General features: G+C 45.1%; 1 protein-coding gene across 3 annotated transcripts in view; it reads right to left on the minus strand.

Annotated features, from left to right (window-relative positions):
* The window catches only part of ADAMTS17 (ADAM metallopeptidase with thrombospondin type 1 motif 17), a 351891-nt gene that overhangs the window by 58615 nt on the left and 267915 nt on the right, over positions 1-25361 (minus strand). For all 3 annotated transcript variants that reach the window (XM_027083226.1, XM_027083228.1, XM_027083227.1), the window contains 4 exons: positions 22224-22304; positions 13573-13730; positions 10268-10427; positions 7981-8116 (listed from right to left, as the gene is read on the minus strand). In XM_027083226.1, the coding sequence (XP_026939027.1) occupies positions 7981-8116; positions 10268-10427; positions 13573-13730; positions 22224-22304 (535 nt within the window). The remainder of the gene's footprint in view (positions 1-7980; positions 8117-10267; positions 10428-13572; positions 13731-22223; positions 22305-25361) is intronic.

The following is a 25361-nucleotide window of genomic DNA, read 5'->3' on the forward strand; positions in this document are numbered from 1 at the left end:
GAATCATCAGACAAAGGATTAATCTCCAAAATATATAAACAGCTCATGCAGCTCAATATTAAAAAAGCAAGCAACCCAATCCAAAAATGGGGTAAAGATCTACATAGACATATCTCCAAAGAAGACATACAGATGGCCAAGAGGCACATGAGAAGCTGCTCAACATCACTAATTATTAGAGAAATGCAAATCAAAACTACAATGAGGTATCACCTCACACCGGTTAGAATGGGCATCATCAGAAACTACAAACAACAAATGCTGGAGAGGGTGTGGAGAAAAGAGAACCCTCTTGCACTGCTGGTGGGAATGTAAATTGATGCAGCCACTATGGAGAACAGTATGGAGGTTCCTTAAAGAACTAAAAATAGAATTACCATATGAGCCAGCAATACCACTACTGGGCATATACCCAGAGAAAACCATAATTCAAAAAGACACATGCACTCCAATGTTCATTGCAGCAGTATTTACAATAGCCAGGTCATGGAAGCAACCTACATGCCCATCGACAGACGAATGGATAAAGAAGATGTGGTACATATATACAATGGAATATTACTCAGCAGTACAAAGAATGAAATTGGGTCATTTGTAGAGACATGGATGCATCTAGAGACTATCATACAGATTGAAGTAAGTCAGAAAGAGAAAAACAAATATCGTATATTAACGCATATATGTGGAACCTAGAAAATGGTACAGATGAACCAGTTTGCAGAGCAGAAATTGAGACACAGATGTAGAGAACAAATATATGGACACCAAGGGGGGAAAGTGGTGGGGGGTGGGGGTTGTGTTGTGATGAATTGGGAGATTGGGATTGACATGTATACACTGATGTGTATAAAACTGATGACTAATAAGAAAATAAATACATAAATATTAAAAAAAATAATAAAAAAAATAAATATTTGGTAGAATTCATAAGTGAAGAGTTCTAGTCCTGGGCTCTTCCTTGTGGAAAATTTTTGATTAGTAATTTAATCTCTTTGCTTGTTATAGGTCTATTCTTTCTATTCTTTATTTAGTTTTGGTAGTTTGCATCTTTCTAGGAGTTTGTCCATTTCATGTTCATTATCTAATTTACTGATGTACAGTTCATTGGCATATAACTGTTCATAGTATTCCTTTACTGTCTATTTTATTTCTGCAAGCTCTGTAGCAATGTCTCCTCTTTCATTTCTGATTTTAGCAATTTAAGTGTTCTCTCATTTTTTTCTTGTCAATTAAGCTAAATGTTTGTCAATTTTTTGTTCCCTTCATGTAATCAACTTTTGATTTCACTGATCTTTCTCTATTATTTTTCTATTCTCTATGTCATTAATTTTTGCTTTAATCTTTATTATTTCTTTCCTTCTGCTTCTTTTAGGTTTAATTGCTGTTCTTTTCCAGTGTCTTAATGTGGAAGGTTAATTATTGACTTGAAATTTTTATTTAATTTTATTTTATCTTATCGGCCACACCATGTAGCATGCGGGATCTTAGTTCCCGGACCAGGGATCAAACCTGTGCCCCCTGCAGCGGAAGCGTGGAGTCCTAAGCAGTGGACCACCAGGGATTCCTCATCTTTTTTAATACAGATGTTTACAGCTATACATTTCTCCCTAAAGATTGCTTTAGCTGCATTCTCTAAACTTTGTGACTTCATTTTCATTCATCTGAAAGCACTTTCTGAATTTTCTATGGTTTCTCTTTCACCCACTGGTCATTTAGGAAGTGTTTTGTTTAATTTTCATGAATTTGTGACTTTCCAAAATTCCTTTCTGTTCTTGAATTCTAATTGTATTTTTTCCTTTCCTGTAATTGTGACATAAAAATCAAATGCAAATATCGAGTGCTTAATAACTCGGAAAAGAGAAGGACCTCTTTTTTTTTTTTTTTTTTTTTTTGTGGTATGCGGGCCTCTCACTGTCGTGGCCTCTCCCGTTGCGGAGCACAGGCTCCGGATGCGCAGGCTCAGTGGCCATGGCTCCCGGCCCCCCCCCCAACCCCCGACCGGGGCACAAACCCGTGTCCCCTGCATCGGCAGGCGGACTCTCAACCACTGTGCCACCAGGGAAGCCCAAGAGAAGGAAGGACCTCTTAATGGGCCCCAGGGTCCACAAGCAAAGCATTACTGAAGGGGAGAATTTGGTTACCTGTGAAACTGGTATCTGGGAATTCTCTTGTCCTCTGTAATGATCAAAGGGAGGGATGTTCAAATGATCAAAGGGTTTAGGTATGGAGGAAAAGAAGAAAACAGAAGTTTTAAATTCAAGACAAGACTCTGAAATGCTTTCTTTCTCCATTTGGAATGTTTCCTACTTTAGACAAATAAGTAAAGGCTTCAAAACTTTACTATTTAATTTAAATACAAGTGAGGTTCTAGAATTTGGGTAGTATCAGAAAGAAGTTCTGGAATTCTTTCAACTAAATTTTTCCTCACCATTCACATACTACCTATTAGCCATATAATAGATCACTAATGCTATTCATTTTTCCCCTCAGGCACTTTTTCTTTATTTCACATGGACTGTGGGGCACCCCTTATCCCAAACCTCTGGCCACATGTCCAAGTATCTGGAGAGTGGGCCGAGCCTGAGAGATGGGAGCCCCACTCTAGAGATTCCTAGGCTCTTACTGCTGACCTGTGGGGACATACAACCCTAGGCCTTGCCCTCCCTACTGGTGAGCAGTCCTGAGTTGCAGGCTCTGTTCTGAAACATGGGGCAGGCAGTGCCACCGGCGGCCTCCTCCAGACTCCCACATTCAAGGCATGGTGAACAGAGGAGTGACAATTAGATTTACCTATTTTATTTTAGAGGAAAGCAGGAAAGAAAAGCTTTAAGTTTCATACCAGCTAGAAATGGATTAAACAATGGTATCTTTTCAGATTTTGGCAGTCCCTTAAGAGCCACGTGTTACAGGCTTCATTCTTAAGTCAGGAGCATATACACACACAGACCATGCTTTCATAAAAACATGAGGGATTCCATTTGGTTTTAACCTAAAATAAGGCAAACTGAGCAAAATTGAGCAAAGAGGACAAATTTAAAATCCAAATACACTTCCTTGCAGACAACTATTCAATTCAATTGCCAGTAAGATATTGAATATTCTTTTTTGAATCACCCTAATTCAATGTACAGTACCGTATATACTGCCTAGGAAGAAGTTCAAATCATAAATATGATAGGGAAATATCTAATGGCTCAGAATGGCCTTTTCAAGTAGCCAATAAGCTCTAAAAGACTGCAAAATATTAAATCTGGTGAAGCATGAGCTATATGTTCCAGAATGAGCCCATCTCCCTGTCATAGTCCCCCTCCTTGCTCCAGGACAACCTGGAACTGGGTCTTAAGGAGCTAGCACACAGGGCTACTCTCTGGATGCCAGATGATGGCAGGGCCACTTCCCTGCAGACAGTAGTCAGCAAGGTGAAGCCTGCTGGCCATAGTCATGACAGCTGAGCTGATCTGTGATTTCATCCTCTCCTGCCAATGTCAGGTCCAGGTTTGTCGATATGTTTGTGCTGCTGTACAAGATACTGGAGAGAGGCCATCTGCCCTGTGTGTCAGATTCCAGACTCCACATGGTTATGGCAGGGTTTAAGAGAAGTATCCACAGAGTGAGGGGCAAGATTAGAATAAAGAGGTGTTAATGGTGTGAATTGGGAAGGTAAAGGAAACTGTCGGGAACTCAGTGGAAAAAGAGGGTTGAAGAAAATTAAAGGGGGAATCAGGGGAAATAAAGAAAACAAGGGAAAAAGACAACCATCTCTGTTTGCTTAAAGGTCAAAGAGTAAAAATAATATAGAAAGTCTCCTTCACCTTGCCAGGTTCAACAGCGTGCTGCATTTTGGCTTTTTAAATAAAGTTTACACCATTGGGTTCTGGGCTCTTCTTCCAGCTGACAGGCTCTGTCTTCCAATCATGTCCACCCCCAACCCCCTGAAGCACCCATTTTTTCTCCAGACCCCACACTTCTCCAAACCCCACCCCCTGAACCAAGTTCAGTTTCCACTTATGGATTACGTCTCTCTCTGATTGTCTAGCACTCATTTTCTAAGATCAATCTCTTTACTCTTTTTCACTTACTAGCCTAAATCCATATTACTCTATAGTTTTAAGAAAGATTCATGACAACTAGATCATGCTATTCAGTAACTCAAGTTTTACTGTCCAAATATGTTTGTGTGTGTGTATATATATATATATATATGTATATATAATATCTGTACATAATATATATATATACACATATATGTATATTGTGTATGTATGTGTGTGTATATAAATAAATAAAACTGGCATTTGCAAGAGCTTTAAAATCTATCAGATTGCACGTTTCTTTAGCCAAACAATAAATACTCTTTGATGAGTCATGACACTTCACTTCCATGTGTCCACTTTAAGAAACAGTTACAAAATCAGATGGTTCAAAATAAACAAATAAACAAACCAGCAAATAAAACCAGACTAGAGTAGGCATCCAGGCATTTCTTTTCTAGGCTCTGAGGCAAATTCCAGGTGCTGTCTTCTCTTTTATCAATTTTATTTTCTCCTCTGCTTTTGGAAATTCCATTCATTCTTTAAGTCTGATCCACAGGACTTTACAGAGTTGGGAAGGGGATGAAAGGGGGTGGAACAGAAAGGAGAGTGGTGGGAGGGAGAAACCTAGTATTTATCAAGTTACCTGAGAGTAAGGACCTTGACTGTCTTTCTCACCTCTAAATACCTTGGTACCGAGAACAAGATCTAGTGAATGAGAAGATGCTCAATAAACACGTTTTGAATAAATGAAATTACTGACTCTGTACTGTGTGCTGAGGGCCATGCTGGATGGTTTTAAAAACAATACTGAATGATTGGTCAATAAAAAGTAACTCAGTATAACAATGTGCCCTCCTTTGTGTAATAAGAGAATGCATTCCCTGAGGTGGTACCTTCAGAGCTTGGGCTCATGCTGAGGCTGTGATCCCAACATCTCAGTGGGCAAAACCATGGTAGATAATAACTTAAGGAAGTGCCAGCAAACTATCACTCATGCGCCAAGTCTGGCCTGCAGATTGTACAGCCCAGGAGCTAAGAATGGTTTTTATATGTTTAAAAGGATTATAAAACAAAAAGAAAAATAGACAGCAGAGATCGAATATGGCCTACAAAGCAAAAATATTTACTATCTAGCCCTTTACAGTAAAAGTTTGCTGACCCTTGTTCTAAGGAGACACTAAGAATGTGCTTCTGAAGTTAAGTTTTAATCTAAAGTGTGTTTGGCTTGAACTTGTGTTCAAACATGGTGAGACTGCAGGCCTGGGCTCTGTGAGCACTCTGGAGTCACACACACAAGCTCGACGTTCTTTGTCCAAGCTTAGAGCAGCTCCATGGCACCAATATGTAGTCTTCACCTTTGTTAACTCTTGCTTGTTCATGTGACTCTTCCGTAGGTGTTTTTCTACATGATTTTCTGGTTAGTTTTGCAGTGCAACAAAGTCTTCTCCTAGAAAATCTATGGGTGGCAAAATCATAAAGGTGTTTCATCAACCCACTTAGTGTAATGATTAGAGAGCTTTGTTATGGAGCTTTCTTGAATTCATCTGGCTCTAGCTGAAGTACTCAGGATGTGACCTCTCTTCCGTCTTTTATTAACTCTAGGCAATTTTTGGTTGTTTTTAATTCATTGATGATTTTCTGGTCCATTCTTCCTCTCCTCTCCTTCTGTGATTCCAATTATACTTATTTAAAATGGTTGATATTTTCCCACAGGTAAATTATCAACAATCTTTTCTTTCCATTTTCCAGATTGGATAATTTCTATTGTTAGACCCATCAAGTGATTTTTTAAAAATTTCAGATACTGTATTTTCTAGTCCTAAAATTTGATTCCTGTTTAGTGTCTCCTTTTTGCTGCTAAGATTTCATATGTGTTCATTGATTATGATCATATTTTTCCTTATGTCTTTGAGCATAATTACAATAGCTGCTTTGAAATTCTTGTCTGCTAATACCAACATACACGTCATTTTGGAGTCAGTTTCCATTAATTGCCTTCTCTTATGACTACGGGTCACATTTTTCTGTTTCCTTGTATGTCTAGTAATTTTGAATTGTATCCTGAACATTGCACATGTTATGTTAATCTATAGCAGTGCTGTTCAATAGAAATAAAACATGAGCCACATATGTAATTTTAATTTTCTACTATCCATATTTAAAAAGTAAAAGAAACAGGTGACTTTAACATATTAATAAATTTTAATAATATATTGTATTTGACCCAATGTATTCAAAATGTAATTATTTCAACATGTAATCAATATTAAAAATTATTAAGATATTTTACAATATCTTTCTATATTAAATCTTTGAAGTCTGGTATGTATTTTACATTTAAAACACATCTTGATTTGGACTAGCTAGTGGCTACCATATTGATCAGCACAGCTCTAGAGTATCATTCTAGGAGAATACTGAGGTTTGGTCCAATACGAGCTACTCCGTCATTATGGGAAGCAGAATCATTGACTGCCAGTTTTTAAACTTTATTCCTTGGTGTTTCACAGAGGTCCTGTGGGCCTACTGTGAGATGAGGGGAAGGCCGAGTACACTGGGCTACTCTTCCCCATTATATATACATCTCAATTCAATCAGAGCAACTCTGATTTCATGTTTCATATATTTCATTTCTGTGCATAACTTAAAAATATTTTGATACTAAAACAATATAAAAACATAAATGACTGTAAAATATGATTCTTGAATGGGTCCCTAGGATTTTTCTTGCTCAATCATGCCCTTGAACCCATGCTGACCTCTCCTCTTCTAGAGTCACTTATTCTCCTTTCTAATCATATCACAAGAACCAGCTGTCTCTGCTTTCAGGAAAAGGGACTGTGGTTTGTCTGCTATTTAAGTCTTCATGCTTGCAAGTCCTTCCTTCTTTGGCCCCACATGTGTGTGATTGATTGACTGATGGATAGATTGATCAATCAACTGATAGGTTTGCTGGATGGCTGTTCACACCCAGCATGCTCAGGACTTGCAGAAGTGAGCTGTTCCTCATGGCCATCAGCATTAGGGTAGGATTTCATTCTTAATTTAAAAGGACCACATAAAATCAATGAAACAAGTCTCACCTCACTTTCCTTCCTGTCTTCCCGCTTTCATTCATACACATTTTACCAGTTTGACAAAGAAAAGAGGGTCAGCACGAAAACTAAATGCTTTGTGAAACCTTTTCACCAGGCAAGTGGTACGGATCAAGCTTAAGAAACCCAAAAAACTGCCAGGTTAAAAGTCCAGCCTCCTTACAAAAGCTAAACATGCCTAACCTGATGCACAGAACCACAAAACAAAATCCATGCACCTCAACCCAGGGCAGAACGGGAGGCCAGTCATATTACATAATATAACAGAGTCAGATGCAAAGACCCACTAAAGTGGAAATAAGGAGGCTTAACTGATGAACACATTTCACACAATTCTTCTCAGCTGACAACTCAAGAGAATTCACTTCAGAGCACACAAGTACACGGCCATGAAAGCTAGGGTTGGAAACAGAAGTTCTGATGGATCCCAAACAACAAATAACTTACTGACATTAATTTCAGCCACTGAAATAGACCAATCACAAACACTAACTTATGTACACCTACTCACGGGTGCTCATACTATGACACTGATTTCCTTTTTCTCCAAGACACGGTAATTTGCAGGAGGAGTTGACACGTACCAGTTGAAAGTGTGCGGGATGGCTATTTCTTTTTTCACGAGATGGTCTTAATGGCCCGCTATGAGACGCCTTCCAGTGAGCACTGTACATTTCTATCAAAGTTCTGGTTTAGCCAGAAATTCAGTATTTTGAGCAAGCAGAAATCACTCAGCAACAACAATGGAACACAGACCAAGACTGTGGTATTAACTGTGCATCACCATCCCCCATTCATGGGCGTTGCTGTTTTACCCTGGAGGGTCCAAGTTTGAGAACACAGCTCCTTACCGTGACTGGCATGGGTGCAAGTTGCACCTTCGGATCTGGGGCTCCGGACGGCTGGCTTGAGGGCAGTCACTGTCGTTCACCAGAGTCGTGGTCTTGTTAACAATCCGTGTGCAGGACACGATGGTTCTGCGTTCCCCTGGAAACCAAACCACACAGAACTGAGAGGTCGTGGTACACACACCTGGTAAGGCCATTCATTCACCTTATGGAGGAGTGTTCAGGTGCATCTTTTGATCAGTTTGTCATTTAAAGTGACTATTGTAATGCCTTGTTGTTTGTCAGAGAGGGAGAACCATAATCTTTGGGATGAGGGTGTGTAAGACATGGCAGGGGCAGCATGGGGCAGGAGAAAGATTCTAGAACAGGATCAGAAAGAAGCAACACTTTAGATCAGCCATGTCCTTGGAAAGCTTGGGGTTCACTGAGGTCAAAGTTGTGATTTGGGTCTTTAATTTCCAACAAAGATTGCCAATCTCTGTGTCTGTTCATTTGATGTTTAAAGTCTATGGAGATCTGGTCTTCATTAAACAACTGTATATCAGCCCTCACCAGAGATGATGGCTACTTATTACAGAACTCCTACTTGCTGGAGAGAAGTGAGAAACAGGAAGGCTAGTCTGAAGGACACAGACCCAACCTGAGAATTTGTCTCTCCATCAACTGCCGCTCGTGCCTAAGCCTCACGTGCTCTCGGGAAGCTTCACTAACCGGTCACCCGAGCTGGATGTAGTCATTCTTTTGGGTGTTCCCAAAGCACCCTGCACACTAGTTGACCATGACTTTGTTAGGAGTGGGGGCGAATGATTGGGAGCTAGAAGGGCGGCCTTTGGAGCCAGGCTGTCTGGGTTCAGACTTGGCTTACTCACTAGCACAGTGAGCACAGGATTGCTACTTAGCCCTCACGTTTCTGTGCCTTTGTTTCCTCCACTGGACTGACTCGCTTAACTTCCCTATGCCTTAGGGTGCTTTAGGGATGGTTAAAATGAATTGATACATATAAAATGCTTAGAACAGAACCTGGCAGGGGTTAACACTTCATGTTAGCTATATTCCTATTGTTATTATTTGGGAAGTGTCATAATAAAAGATTAACAGGAAGTCAAGCACGACTATATGGATCCCACACTCCTAAATCAATCTGTCTCCTGGGGAATTGGTCATGAAGAAATGACTCAAAATTATGGAGCCCTCAACTTGTGTAAGCATAGAAAGCACGGAGATGCCTCAAGCCAGATTTCTGTTTGGACTGCAGGTCAGGGAGCTGGCAGTCAGGGAGCCATAAAAGGATGCCAGTAGCGACAGCAGCAGAACAGTACCCCCTTGCCCCCCAGCCAACGGAGCCTGCTAACTCTTCCATTTGGGCCACGCTTACTTTGTAGCAAGCTGCCCCAGTGGAAAAGGTCGGTGCCATCAGCTCCGCAGGACTGAGTGTCGGTGAGGCCATGCCCAGGTCCCACCTGCCAGCCCACCCTCTGGGTTGGCATTCCAGAATCCAGGTCAACCTTCTGTTCTAACTCTGTGTCCATCAAAATTCACCCATCCTGCATCCATCCCCCATCACCCCCCTGTGTGTCCCGTCAGGGTGATAGAGTACGCTGTACTAAGGGGGCTGCTGGCTAAGAGTTCAGAATGCTTCCAACCGCTCCTCCTAAACAACACAGTAATGACTACGATGCCTTTTGTTCATATTGATTTTTGCAGTATTTGAGTCTCCTCCCTGCAGTGAGCATGAGGGCTGATCAGTATAGAGAGAATAAATCATCTGCTAATATATGGAGGCAAATCATGAAGCCAGAACTCAGGCTCTGAACGTTTCACTGGAGTTGGAGGACTTTTTCTTTCCATTGTGTTACTGTTGGTCCCATTGGTTTCCCTGTATTTCCATTGGCCACTGGGGCAAAAAGGAAAGGGTATTTGAGGGTCAGAAACATCTTCCAGTGCCCCTCTACCAAACAGCAACAGATGGAAGTCTGTTCTGTTCATTCCCAGGGTCACCTGTCACACTTGTGACACAACCATTCATCGGCCAAACCTCCACTCGGATCAGCATCCAAGGGCCCCATGCCATAGGCAAAGCTGGGCACAACTCCAGCATGGAGGAGTTTGGAAGACTCTGCCCAAGTGTTTTGCAGAGAGATTTGCAGTGGGATGTGGTTACATTCCATGGAAATACAGGTTATGTGGCCAGCCTTTCCAAGGCTCTGTGTACCCGCCATGGAGTGCCCTGAATTCACTTCTCTGTTTGATAAAAACCCACACCCCATGAGCCCATGACCCTACTGCTCACCTCCTCCGCACTGCACACTGCAACCTTCCCAGCTGCTGTGGGTCCAGATGAACAAGGAGTCCTGCGGTTTTTCTGGTTCACTTTGATTTTCAGCAGTGTAGTTTACAGGAATGGTGTATTCGTAATGAATTCCATAGTTTTGGTCATGAAATAACAACACCTGGATCAGCAGCAAAATAAAAGACCATTTTGAAATAAAGCGAAAGCTCCCAGGGTTGCTGAACTTGCAAGCCAAGCTGTGCTGTGGCTGTCTCCCTACCAGGGGTAACCTGTTCTTTTCAGGGTTTCAAAACAGGTTCATTCCAGGGGCACACCTTTATTTCAGTCTTGGGTTCCCTAGATACTCAAATTCAGGGCAGGAGCCTATGTAAACCATCAGCAGGGAGTTCAACTCTTTTCCACTGGAGAGAGGACTGGTTTAGAAGAGGGATTGGGGATTAGCAAATCTGTGGGCTCTAACTGCACTTTACATGGAGAGCTGCTCCAGGCAGAGCAAAGTACCCGTTCCCACAGTCACCCACGAAGCTGCCCTTACAGGGAGAAAGACACAAATATACTGCTTTTCTTAAACAGGCATCTGAACCAGTAGGGTTACTCTACTTTGAAAATGAACACCACTCTTCACACCCCGAGCACCAGTCACTGCTATGTGTAAGGCAGGCTCAAGAGTAGACACAGCCCCCTGCAGGGGAATCTTGGGGATGCCCGTCAAGGATGTAGGAGCCTTCCTGCTGCCATGGGAGCTAGGATGATGACGATGCCCACGGGGTGGCACAGCCTGGCGCAGGGCTTAAAGCTGGGAGTGAGGGGAGGGGAGCCATCATCGTGCAGCTTGGGGACCCCTGGTTCTGCAATCCTGGTAAGTGGGAACTGGAAGGGCCTGCTCTTTGTTTGGTAATGCATGTTTCTAGCCCTGTAGAGAGAGACGTGCTCTACTGGCTTTATTTCACTATGTGTATGTAATGGTGCAAAAGAAGCACTCTTGTGGGAGCTTCAAGTGGCCTGGCTGTGGGTGGTATGTCCTTAGGCTACGCTTGGAACCAGGGGGCAGTCCTGGGTCTAAGCAGCTAGCAACTTCACTTCCAGCCCGGGGTCTGGGAGAGCCGGCCCGCAGGAGCTGGAGGCAGAGGGTGCTCCACCTGACCTGGGGAGGCCAGGTGGACGGTGTGCTGGACAACAGGAGCCGTCCTCCCTCCCAAGCATCTCCCAGCCCTCCAAGGGCTGCAGTTGCAGGCGGGGTGGGTTGGGGTGCTAAGAGCAGCCCAAACTGAATAAACATCCACTTCTCCAAGAAAGAGACTTGCAGTAATGCATTTGGAAAAATGCCTCCAGTTTAAAAAAAAAAAAAGGCTTTAAAAGAGATCTTTATTATCTCAGTATGGGAATAAGACTGGTGAATTGAGAATCCATATGAAACCAATTTCATGCAATTTTGTATGCGTGTGCATAATTGCTTTCAAATGCAGGTCCCCGTGGCTCTACGGGCGCTCCTGACCCTGCAAGCAATGTGCACACCTCAGTTAGGGGACAATGGATTTTCCTTCAGAGGCAGATGGGCTCCTCTCGTTTCTAGGTTTAAAAACTGGTAGTAACAATTGTATTTCAAGAGAGAAAAGTGATTAATGTTCAAGAGGGCAGGAACTTCAGCTGTGGTAGTTATTGCTTTCCCAGAGTTTTGTTTATTATGGTCTGAATGAATCCAGGCTGTGCATTTGCTTTAATGGGCTGACGATTCACTCACAGTTTATGAAAGCTTTTGGGAAAGAAAGGAAATAGGCCCATCTTGGTGTTTGCTAGAAAAGCAAATTCACATGCTAAAGGTGATGCTGCTATCTTGGGTTTTATCTTGTCTTTTACTTCCTCTTTTAGTCCCTCTGAATGACTGCTTTTAACTCAGGACAGGAGGATTTGTTCCAATGACTTAGATTAGGAAACAATCTAATCACAGAGAAATGATTTAGGTACCGGTCCTGAGGTCCCAGAAACCAACTTGCAAGTATATACCTGCAGTAGATTTAGTGTGTGGAGTGTTGCACTGATAGATTTCTGGACAGTTTATGTCATCTGTGGAAACTGGCTCCCCTTACTCTTATCAGAAATTGTAACAGGGTTAGGGCCATTGTGGGTGACATCTCTGCTCACATGTAGAGCTGGTCTCCTCAGGAGAGTCCCTGGGAAGTAGTCTGGGAATCTCTTGGGTGTCACCTAATCTTGAACAGCTGCAGGTTGCCAGTGACCACAAATTAATGGGGAGATAAGAACTTCCAAGTAGAGACTTTGGCAGGCATGGAGGACAAAATGTGCTTTGATTGCAGACACACAAGCTGTCACAACTCCCATTCTTTGGAAGGAGACATGGATTCAATAATTACAAGCTATCAAAAGTTAGTCACGAGAAGTCCTAAACCCTGAGAAGGCAACGGTGGCATTCCTGTCCCTGGAGATCTTTCATATTCTTAAAAGGCAGCATAACCGGATGTTTCAGTGGTTTGCATGGGGTCCTCCCTGAGACAACACACAAGACCAGAGTGCCCTGATCTGGCCTGATTGTACAATTTCTCGAGACCACCTGGGGACTGAATAGGCCTGTAGAATCTGGTTCTCCCTTGATTCCTGAATCCTTGTTGCAAGCAGAGTCTGGAAAACCTGAGTGGTATTGGTTTGGAAACAGTGTCAACAGTTCATTTCCAAAAGGTAGTTTCCGATGTGGATATACAAACTGTGGGGCAAATCTAAGCCATCTGATATTAAAACATAGACTGTGGGGCTTCCCTGGTGGTGCAGTGGTTGGGGGCCGCCTGCCGATGCAGGGGGCATGGGTTCGTGCCCCGGTCCAGGAGGATCCCACATGCCGCGGAGTAGCTGGGCCCGTGGGCCATGGCCGCTGGGCCTGTGCGTCTGGAGCCTGTGCTACGCAACGGGAGAGGCCGCAGTGGTGAGAGGCCCGCGTACCGCAAAAACAAAAAAAAAACAGACTGTGAGTGGGGCTGTCTGCTTAATAATGTCAAGTCTCCCTGGCGGCCACATGGCTAAGCATTTCCTTCCTGGAGGTGGTTCCTTTTGGAAAAGATGGGAGTTCTGCCAGTAAAGAGCTAGGGCAAAATTTTGAGAGGGCAGAATTTTGAAGCATGTGGCAAAGGGATTAGATAAGAAAAGACCAAGAGAGAGACTTGAGCAGCAGGTGGCCAGGCAATCCACCAGGAACCAAGTATACCTCCTGCCCACAGAGTCTCAGGGAACAAGTCAACTGGTAGACCTCTTGGAGCCGGTGGTCTCAAGACAAATGCAAAAGCACGGCAAATTACCATCAAATGCAGAGGCATTTTGGTTGGTCCCTTGGCGGAAATTTTCTCCCACAGGCCCCTTCTAACATAGCGGACGGTCGTGCCTGCAATCTGGAACTCTCCGGGGAGCTCTATCTTCCAGTCACTGTTGATGGATCTCTTGCTGGAGTCTTTGAGAGCTAGAAAGAAAATGGAACACCATGGAATCGGGGGAGTCAGTCTGTCTTTGAAGGGAGTCAGGGTGTCCTGAGCGGTGGATTGGAGGTCTCACTCTCTACCTCCACAGCGGAGAAGAGGGAGGCCTGCAGTGAGAGAAAGGGAGCTTTCTTTGAGAACAGAAGCCTGGCTCACAGGGAGAGAACAGCTCCTGACCCCAGGACCCTCCGAGAGAGAGCTGTCGTGACTCCTGCACCTCTTGAGCATGGGCCACTGTCTCAGAATCAGCTCACTCCGTGGGGGGTGCGGGGAGGAGTGCCAGAGAATGGAGACAGCCACAGCCCAATCACATTTCACGAGATTTACAGAGTAGGGGGTTTTCCACCAGATGAACAGATTCTATTTTAACGTGTCCAAGGCTACAAAACAGGATTTGTAGCTTTAGCAAAATTCATCCTTCATTTTACTCTTACCCACCTGGGGCTTTTTAGAGGGCAGCCTAACTCCAATGCCCCTCAAGGATTTGATAGCCCTGGATTAGTAAAGCAGATGCTCCTTCAAGAAACAGGTGTCATTCTATCAAACACGAGCGTCTGGAAGCCTGAGCTGCCTACAGGCGTGGCAGTAACAGTGAGCTGATGTCTTGTGGGTGGTGGGGGCCCTCCCACCCTCAGCTTTGTGGCCTTTGCTGGGTTCACATTTTGCTCTCTCACACTCCGTACAAAGTGTGTTGGAACTGACCAGGAATTGACATCTTGCTGATTGGCCATAGCAAAGATTTGGTTTTCCACACAAGCTATTATTATCTGAGTGCTCACCAGTGACTTTCTTTGTTGTTTCCTCACTTAGGTTTTAGAGTCATGTGGTTCTCATGAGGGAGCATTCTGCAATGAAATTCTGTTTTTTTGTGCTGTTTTGTTATTTAGGAAAGAAAGAAATAACTAGAACCTACTCTGGCATTTTGGAGGAGGTGGCAAATGAAAATGGGTGACAGTAAGTCTTTATGTCACTCAAAAAATAAAACTTTCCGTGCACCCCAAGTCCAATGCCATGCTCTCTGCCAGTGCAGCTAGAGTCCCCTGAGAACCAGATGCTCTCAATCACCTTGGGACCCTGCTCAACCCACAATCAGCGAAATCAGGTTCTATCCCATTCCCTACTCTCTGCTTATGAGGCCAGAAATATTAATAAAATGCCCACATTTAATACCAATTTTGGATAATGAGACTTGAAACCCAAAAGTGGTTTCGGTTAACCCTGAGTCCACGAACCCCTGGCTGGGTTAGGACCTGGTGGGTCCAGTCCTGGTCAGGCCACAAGCAGCTGGGGGATGCTGGCCTCCGCTTCCTCGTCTGCAGGACACAATGGTCCCAGCAGGCTCTCCTGGCCAGTAAGGGGGAGGTGCATGCTCAGGACTCTGTGCTTACAGGAACTGCCAAGAGAAACCGAGGGACCTGGGAAGGGCTGCTTTCCAGCAGGATGGCTTCCAAGAGGGGGTTCATACTCAGAGTGGCTGCCCAGTGAGTGGCTGGGGATTACAGGACTCCAGGGAAGGCTTCGAAAAGAGAAAGCTCTACCACTTAGAATCGAATGCTTCCCTTCAAGAAATTCTACCTACTATCGAGATTTCCTGGCTACTGGAAGGAAGTGAGACTGTTGGGATACTCACAATTTCTAAGGCTTTTTCTCTTCCTCAGCCACTGCCTGCAAGTCCCCATTTAAGGGGCACATTCTCTGGTTTAGCTCCTCCATATGCTTTTACCCATTTAACCTTCCCAACAACTCTCTAAGGTAAAGGATTATTTTCCTTTTTTCACAGATGTGGAAATGGGGGCACAGAGAGGTTAAGTAACCTGCCTAAAGTCACACAGCTATTACATTGTCATGTGGAGACCTGAACCTAAACACACCAAGCTCCCACATTCTTTAGGTTATAGCATCAGTCTAGAGTTTTATGACAGACACTGAAATGTGCAAATGTCATATTCTCAAAGAGAACAAATTCCAAGCTCAAATTACTGTGGGGGGTGTCTCACGTTCTACATACCTTCATAAAAATAACTAAACTTATGGTTTTCCACAGCTTCCAGTGAACTAATAACCTAAAAATACGTTTGGTCATGTTAGCTACTCAGGTATCTAGGCTAAAGCTGTATGGGTGTTCATTGTTCTTTCAATTTCTCTGAAGGTTTGGAAAATTGTTTCTTGCACATGCATACGTAAATCTGGTTTTCAGAATCAGTATGGGCTGGTGGGAAGTAGCAGACAGACAAATGAGGGAACAGACACCTTTAAGAAAAGCCTCAGTAGGGGCTTCCCTGGTGGCGCAGTGGTTAAGAATCCGCCTGCCAATGCAGGGGACACGGGTTCAAGCCCTGGTCCAGGAAGATCCCACATGCCATGGAGCAACTAAGCCCGTGTGCCACAACTACTGAGCCTGCGCTTTAGAGCCTGTGATCCACAACTACTGAAGCCCGTGCACCTAGAGCCCGTGCTCTGCAACGAGAAGCCACGACAACAAGAAGCCCACACACCACAACGAAGAGTAGCCCCTGCTCACCGCAACTAGAGAAAGCCTGCGTGCAGCAACGAAGACCCAACACAGCCAAAAATAAATAAATTAAATAAAAAAAAGAAAAGCCTCAGTAAAAACAAGTCAGGGAAGCACAGTGAGCAGACACATCCCTACACCAATCCTTTACCTTTATCTGAGGGCCTTGTAGCTGGTGATGGAGGCACAGCTCCTGCCCTTGGGAGCTCAATGTTTGAAAGGGAGACTGGTGAGAAGACAGATAAACACGATACACTTCCAGAAGCTCAGTGACAGAGGCCAGTCTGGGGCCCGTGCACAGTCGTGTGGGCAGAGACTGGGGCAGCTGGGGAAGGCCTTCTGAAGGAGGAGCCCTGAGCTGAGACTGAAAGAAAAGCAGGGAGAAGAGGTGGCCTGGAGCGTGTGGGCAGCTTGGGCTGTTGCTCCTTGCCTCCTTGTTAAGCTCAGTTTCTGTGCAGGGTGGTGGAGGGAGAAAGGTGCCCTGCCCCATGTGGAGAAGCAAGTGGAAGGTGAGGGAATACTGGAAGTCTGATTGGGAAGAGGAGGTGACAGAGAGGGGCTATGGAGGTGGAGAAGGAAAGAGAAGGCTCACTGTCATTGTCATTGGGGTGGGGACACAAGCACGTTGAGAACCCTTGAAACTGAGAATCAGAGAGATGAGCAGAATGAGTTTCTGTAAAGCTGTCTGCTGACCCCCGTCATACTGGGGTCACCCCACAGAACCCATTTCCCACACAGAGACCAGGGGCACATTGGGGTGGCCCTCTCCTCCTGTCTCAGCCCACGCGTGTGCCCCAGTCGACTCCTGCGTCAGTGCCCTAGGCTGGGCCCTGGCCTTGTTCTGTCTTAGGGCTTCTGTGAGCATCTAGTGTGTTGCTGCCTGCCATCTCTCTCTCCTTCTGCAAGTAACAACGCCCAGAGAGCTTTTGGGGATGTGTTCTTCCCCCAGTCACGTGGGGCTGACCCCAAACTCCACCCCAGCTCCAGGAGTGCGTCCATCACCCAACCCTGGAAGGTAAGAGTCAATTCTAAGACTTTCATTCACCTTGGGAAGAAGGAGCTTTCTTTCCACAGGTTGTCCAGAGACTTGATATAAGTCTTGCCAGTACGTGGCAAGAGGTCCCTAGATTAAAGTCAACTGAGAAAGGACAGCAGTGCCAGGACAGAGACTATTTCCCATGATATCATTTTAAGCCCCTGGATCCAGCAGTGTCTGAAGCCAATAACACAGAAACTGAGAACTGGGTTTAGCTTTCACACGTCACATTTGGAGGTTGGTTTTTAAAAAATACTAACCATGATGGGGCCAGGGCAGGCTGAGAAAGAAAATTACTAGTATGGATTCCTAGAAATCACGCTAGGATCCTCCCTAATGTCAGCTTAGTACCCCCTGAGATTCAGAAGGCCTGGTATACTCTATCCAGGCTCTCCTGGGCCCTGCTTTGCTCCGGCGCTTTGTTCAGGATGCGCGGCTCTTTCTCACTTGGCCTTGTTTCTAAGGTGCTCTAAAAGGACTTTATTGGATTATAAACAGAAAACCACCCCGCCTCCGTGCCAAAAGTCAAACACCTGTGAGGTCAAGAGTGGGAAGGACTGGGAAAAGTGCAGGAGGGCACACCTGGGGCCGATCATAAACCCATCCACAGAAATGCCGCGCAGAGGTGTGGGGGCCGCCTGGGGAAGCCCCACTTCTGCCGGCAGAGGCACTCGCTGTGAGTGACACAGGGGACAGATGAAGACCCCGCTGGGCCTGGTGGCATGCCACCCTCTCACCACCAGGGGAGTGTCCTGCTTGGCAGCAGGGGTTGGGGGAGGCGAATTTCAGGAGGCGGCCCGCAGGGTGGGTGGGGGAGGCCGGGGAGGAGTGAGTATGGTCAGAGAAGGGGGGAGGGCAAATGAGAGAGGCAGGCAGTGGCTCACCGGCTCTTCCAGAAAAGGCCAGCAGCAGGATGGGGAGGAACACGCCAGACAGTGCAGTGCTGGTGGCAGGCTCTCTGGGGAAAGCAGCCTAGATTTATAGTGCTTGTCACTATGCAAGGTGTAAATGTGCCCACATGACAGGTTTCAAGTTATCCACGTGAGCTCTGTGAAGGCAGAGATGGGAAGAGATGCGAACCGTGACCTCCCCCATCCACATACCGCTGCTGGGCACTCCCAGGACTTCTGAAGTCACCTGTCTTTGCAGTCACCTGACCCCCAGGTCTTGGCCTGGGGCTGCTGAATTGGCAAAATCTTATACTGTCACAGCCTCAGGGTATGTGTGTGGTCGGGGTCGGGGCTCTCACGGTTCCAGAAAGCATATACTTTGCTTGTCCAAGCTCTGCGGCTGCCATCTGCATGACGGCTGCAAACTTCCAGGCACCCCAGTCTCAGCTTTACAACTGCCACTTGACCCCTAGTCTGAAAGCCGGAGCCCCTTCCTCAGGACAGTGTGATCATGATGACACCCCTTCATGCATTTTGCAGTGGGATGAAAACTCAGAGGCAGAATTATAAGTAGCAGGCCAGCAGTTCCAAGAATCATGGGGATCTCTGCAAGCCTGTTGACTCTGGGGTGAGTCATTTAGTCAGCAGGATTCAAAATTTGCAGGTTGCCGTGGTCCATGCTGAGAAATCAGAACTTCCTGCTAAAATTGGAGTTTAGCACCTGACATCCCTTCAAAAGGGTAAGACTGCAGCCTCAGAAGGTCTGTTGGAACATCAAGATCTGAACATCACTGACAGTGAATTGATAGGTTCAATGTGGAGTCTGATGAGAAAACCACCTTGTGGGGCCATGTCAGCCCCAAAGAGAGAGTGTGCAGGTCACTCCTGGCCCATCTGTAGCGGCCTCCACCCCGGAGCAAGCTTCACAGAGCAGGGTCTGTGACAGCCGGGGAGGCCGAAGCTCCGGGGCCCCTCTCGTGCACCAGTCCTTTCCAAGGCCCTATACGTAGCGTATTCTTTCCTGTAAAGAAGGCCTCCAGGGCTTCCCCGGTGGCGCAGTGGTTGAGAGTCTGCCTGCCGATGCAGGGGACACGGGTTCGTGCCCCGGTCCAGGAAGATCCCACATGCCATGGAGCAGCTGGGCCCGTGAGCCATGGCCGCTGGGCCTGCGCGTCCGGAGCTTGTGCTCCGCAACGGGAGAGGCCACAACAGTGAGAGACCCGCGTACCGCAAAAAAAAAAAAAAAAAAAAAGAAGGCCTCCCAAATTAAATAAGTTTTGGGCCCCAGAAATTCCCGTTCCTCTCCATCCTTTGGCATCAATGGTATATGCAAGCCCCCTTCGTCTGTAAGTATTTTGAGATTAGTTTATATTTGAAATTAGAATTTTTAGGCCTAGAAACTCAACAGGGGCCATTAAGATGATGACAAATGCTCTGCTTTGATAGGGAAATATAAAGTTAAGAACAAAGGGAATTCCTGAGCGACTTGATCCTATCTGTAATGTCTGTAGTTCTGATTTGCTGGGGAGGATATTTTCACTTGCTGATCCTGCCTCAGTCAGAGGGTGGATGTTTTAAACCCTGTCACAAATATAGCAGCACTTGCTTTTGTGTGTGTTGCTTAGGAGCCTTCAGAAGCCTCTCAACAGCTGGAGAGACTTCTGCAGGGATGAAGATGGCACACGCTCTCCCTTGCTACCACAGCAGAACCAAACCTCCTCAATGGCCTGGAATGTGAGGTCATATGGTGACCGTCTGTTTCCCTCAGGGCCTTCTATCTCTCTGTGGACATTTATACAATGTCCCTGTAGTTCCCGGCACTGTGAGAGATCCTGAGCCTTTCCAGGGAGCAGGGAGGGGGCATTCCTGCTGGGATGGCTCGGTTCCTCTCTGGAGCTGCTTGGGAGCAGGCACAAGAGCTCGGATCCTGTCTGCATGCCCACTCCCTGCATGGCGCTGTGAAGAAGCCAGGCTCCTTTCTGTCTCTCTCCCTCCTGGATTCCACTGGAAGACTTGACCCACGTTCAACCTGCTTCTAATCCTGGCGTTGAGTCAGCTCCTTTTATTTCCACTCGGAGTTCTGCCAGCTCTGCTCTCAGCTATGGATGCAAACTGCAGAGGCATTTCCTGTTCCAGGTGGTTTTGAGCAGAAAGCCAGGCAGCATGGGTTGAAGGTAGGTGGGGTGAATTCTTTAGGAACTGCTCCCGCAATGTGAGAGTAATTCAAAGTTACACAGGGTTGACTTCCAAAGCACCCAGCCCCGAGTGGAAACAAGGCTTGTTGAGCTAACTTTAGAAACGTAACAAGCATGGACCACCTTCGGATTTCCCTTGTGCACACACCAGACCCTGCGATTTCCAGATAAGAGGACAGAGGCTGGCTCCAACCTCCCAGGGAGGTCCAGTGCTTCTGGGGAGCTGAGAATTCATCCTGAGACATTCAATCAATCTCTTCGGGATGGACATCTGCTTCTCTGAAATCCACACACCAAAGCAGTAGCAATGGGCAGGTTTAACATATGTTCTCCAGTGAAAAATCGTCCCCACTCCATCTCTGGCCGTGACTGACACCTCAGAGCAATTCTGGGAGGCTCCATGAGTTGCAGCAGACCCAGCTGCAGTGAGGAGCTTGGACAAGCTGCTGAACTCCTAGAGCCTCATTTTCCTCCTCTGCGAAATAGGCACGTCAATTCTCTGCAGTACATTGTGGAGTAAAGCAAAGCAGAGCAGGGCTCAATGACTGGGAGTCACAATGTCGATGTCACTGTTATTATTGGAATGTGTGGCCCTCAGGCTTCAGGAGCGGAGAGGGACCACCGTGAGAGCTGGCTCCCCGGGCACCATCCACTAGTTGTTATTTGTTGGCCCTAAGATGGGTTCCAGTGAAAAGTCATTTTTACTACAGGAATTAGGTGTTGAGTGATCTAAGAGATTCTGACATCCCTCTGTCATTCTTATATCACGCAGAAACATAGCAGTAAAAATAATGTTCCCATTTTCACCAGATACCTTGGGCTGGAGGAACAGTGCTGGGAAGTCTCGGAGGGCAGGACTGGAAGCTGAGGAACTTATTTGCAGGGCACCTACTGGTGCTTTATGGAAGGGCCAGTAAGCCGACCTCGGAATTGCCCCAGCACCTGAGATACTGGGATCATGATTTTTGAATATGATAAGGGTCAAAGGTGATGGCAGACTCCCACAGAGGCCCAGTGCTTCTGGGGAGCAGGAATGTCAACTCCAGGTCTGGGAGGGCCAGTGTACCAGTTGGAAAGGCTAACTTTGGGGGTGACACTGGGTGATGGGGCTCTGAAGCAAATGCTGGTAAATTTGACCAAATTTCCTGAGGTGGGCAGAAAGGAGGGAGACTCTTTGAGACTTTAGTAAAAAGGCCATCACTTTGAAGAAGGTGCCGAGAGCAGCACAAGGCCCAATTTCGGAAAGCATTTACGAGCATTGTTCTAGTTGTAGAACAACAGCTGGGACAGTTTCAGAGAACAGTGCCAGGCAGGACTGGGCCAGCGTCCATGCCGGGGAGGTGGAAAAAACCACGGACGGGGCTGATGAAAACTGACATGGATGTCAACCCAAAGGACAGCAAGGTCCTAGGCTGGCAGCAGGAACAGCAGCAGCCATTATGGCCTCCAGGACACAGGTGGATGGGAGGCAGGTAAGAGCGTTGGGAGGAGGGGGCAGGGCTACCTGAGCTCTCCTGGGGTTACTTTGGGGAACTTAGGCTATCCCAATTCCTCACAACTTCTTTCACTCACTTCTGTCACCCGCTTTCCTGTCCGAAGCTGGTGGTTCCTACTCACCCCTTCCCCTCGCCCCTCATCTACCTTGGGGATGGCTGCACTTGAGCCAAATACGACAGCACTGTTTGGTCCATGCTGATTACTCACAGCATTACACCTAAAATATGGGTATAAAACCAATGGCTTGAGAGCACCCCTTCAGCATTTTGCTGAACCAAATTAGCAGCCTGATTGTCCAAATCAATGCTCAGAACATAAACTATGAGTCAAACAATTTTTTGTTTTACCCAGAAAACTGTGGGCAGGTTTATCTTCCACCACGCGAATCCTTCGAGCTCCAGCTGGAATGATAGCAGCTTCAATATAACCTGTAGTGACAAGATAACACACAGGTGAGCCGACCAGACCTCTACCCTCCATCAGAGGCCCCGCAGCACCCCCCCCCACCAAAACCCACGCTGCTGCACCCCCATGGTAATTTCAGAGCCTGCAGGCTTGCAGAGCTCTGAGAAATCAAGACAGTCAAGAAGTGTGCTAGGAATCTAGAATCCAGAATCTCCTGGCTGCCCAAATTCCAGAGAGCACCACTTGCATGTATTATGAGTTGAACTGTGTCCTCCCACCCCCAAATCCATATGATGAAGTCCTAACCCCCAGGACCTCAGAATGTGACCTTACTTGGAAATTGGGCTGCTACAGATGTAATTAGTTAAGATGAGGTAATACTGGTGTAGGGTGGGCCCCTAATCCAATATGACTGGTGTACTTATAAAAAGAGGAAATCTGGACACAGACATGTACACACGGAGAACACCATGTAAACATGAAGCAGAGATCGAGATGTTGCATCTTACAAGCCAGAGACTGCCAGAAAACCACCAGAAGCTAGAAGAGAGGCACGGGACAGATTCTTCCTCACCTTCACGAGGCGCCAACCCTGCCGACAACTTGATCTCAGACTACTAGCCCCCAAAACTGTGAGACAATAGGTGTCTCCTGTTTATGCCACCCAGTTTGTGGTACTTGGTTACAGCAGCCCTAGCAAACTAAGAGCCTGGAGTTTTTGTGAAGAGCACCTCCCTAGAGCATGGGTGTAGAGTGCCCCTGGCTGTGTCATCTATTGGATTCCTTCACTCTTTGCTGTACTTTGAACTTTTTCCTGATTCCATGGGATGACAGCAGAAGCTAGGCTACTTGCCCTATGACAAAACCACTGCCTCAATACTGGGTACCATTTCCTGCTTTCAGTGCCGTTTGGGTGTTTCTGCAACTGTTGCAGTATGTACTTTTGTCCATTTCCTTGAGTACTTCCAAGTATAATGGGGTCCCTCAGAGGCCAGGGCCTTCTGCCCATGCTCTGACCCCACATGTGCCCAGAATGGCAGGTGGTTAGCAAAGATTCAGGAGGAAATGATTGAGGCTGTCAGGGAGGAGGTCAGGGGCTGGCTGATGCCTGGTTAACTGGGCAACTGTGTCAACTAATGAGTCCAACATAATAGTGAGATTCTGAAATGCAGGCTGGTAATCATTTTGTTTTGGCTTACATTTGGGTTTTAGACAAAGGTAATGTGCATTTGCTTCAGTGTTTTAGATGATGATACCAAATTAGATGATAAATCCTACCCCTGTGGTTCCCAAATGTGATCATCAAAATCAGCAGGGGAGTTTTAAAAATGAGAGATTTCTGGGCCCAGGTATGTAGAGATTATGGAAGTATCTATTTTGAGGAGTTTATTTTCTCATAGTAAAAATGGCTTTATTTTCATTATAAATATAGTACATGATAATTCAAACCACAAAAGGGGAAAAACTAAAACCAACCTATACAACATAGCACCAAGAAAATTACCCATATTTTTGATGACCAGCCTTTTCAGCATCTCTTAATGCATATAAACACACACACACATCATTTTATGCCAATAGGGTACTATATATGGTTTTAAAAGATCAGGGATAACTTTAAAATAATTAAACAGTTTTGCTAGGCAATGTGTGCCCAAGGTGTAAAATTCAAAAGTTATAAAAGGATATAGTAGAAAGTAGATTGATCTGATAAGATACATCCTGTAGCTGGCTGTCTTTCTAACACTCTTATTGTTTACAATAATTTGTTATTTTTTGGCTAGGTTTCTAGGTAATTAACTGAAATGTGCCCATATGACAGTATTGTTTCTTCCTTTCTGATCTTTATGCTTTGGATTTCTTCTCCTTTCACCATTCTGGTTGGAACTTACAAAACCACGTCATATGCCACATGAGATAGTGGCATCCTTGTCTTATTCATGTTGGAGAAACGCCTCCAGAGTTTTCCCACTGAAAATGATGTCAGCAGTGAGAATGTGATAGGTATCATTTACCAGGTTAGGGAAGTTTTCTTTTACCCTAGTATGTTAAGAGCTTTTGTTATGAAGAGGTATTGAAGTTAATCAAGTGCTTTTTTGCATCTACTGAGATCATCATATTGTTTTTCTCCCAAACAATACAAAGACTTCAGAGCACTTTAACTGTAATCACACTTGTCATGGCTAACATGGTGTGTGGGTCGGTATCTCAGTCTTGTTTTTCCTTCACCAATACATTTTAGTTCATTGTTATTTCTTTTTTATTCTGATGTTTTCCTGTAAACCTTTAATTATATTTATATTTCTATTATGTGACTTAGCTGTAAGTAAAATATTTTAATCTCTGGATATTAAAAGATGAGGAAATCAGCATAAGTATACCACCCTCCACTCTCTTACACCCCTCTTCAACTTTTACTGAATCATTCCTACATTGTATTAGTTTATGACATTTATCTTTTGGTCTCTAAGATAATTCCTGCAGTTGTTTTAGTTTTAGTTCTACAAATTAATTTAATGTTTACTATGTGTCTTTTTTCCATCTTTTCCAATAAATTCCTGCTTTCCTCAAGTTTGTTCTGAGATGGGCTCAAAGAAAATTACAGTTTCTGAATTGTAATATAGTGAAAAAAAATACTGTTCATTATCCTGATACTTGAATACCAGTTTGGTTGGTATAAGATCCTTGAGTCACACTTTCTTTCTCTGAGGCTATTATTTGAATTGTTCCATTGAATGCTAGTGTGGAAAAGTCTGAGTCCAATCTGATGTTTTCCCTTTATTAGCTTACCTAAAATTTGGATCAGATACTCAAAAGATTCTTAACTCTAAAATCTAATAACTGTTAGGCTATTCATAGTTTTGTGTAACTTCTTCCTGGGACACAAAGCTATATTATTATTATTAGACTTAAATATATATATATATTTATTTATTTATTTATTTATTTATTTATTTATCAATTTGTTTGGTGTTCTTTTTTCAGGGATACCAAATTATTTGTGTTTGATCCCCCTTTGTTTCCATAGTGCTCATTTAATCTCTTATCCTTCTGATTCTTTGTTTCCATTTTGCTTTGCT

Source organism: Aethalodelphis obliquidens, unplaced genomic scaffold (genome assembly GCF_003676395.1).
Source record: "Aethalodelphis obliquidens isolate GAN/ISIS:26980383/991018 unplaced genomic scaffold, ASM367639v1 scaffold49, whole genome shotgun sequence".
Classification (NCBI taxonomy): domain Eukaryota; kingdom Metazoa; phylum Chordata; class Mammalia; order Artiodactyla; family Delphinidae; genus Aethalodelphis; species Aethalodelphis obliquidens.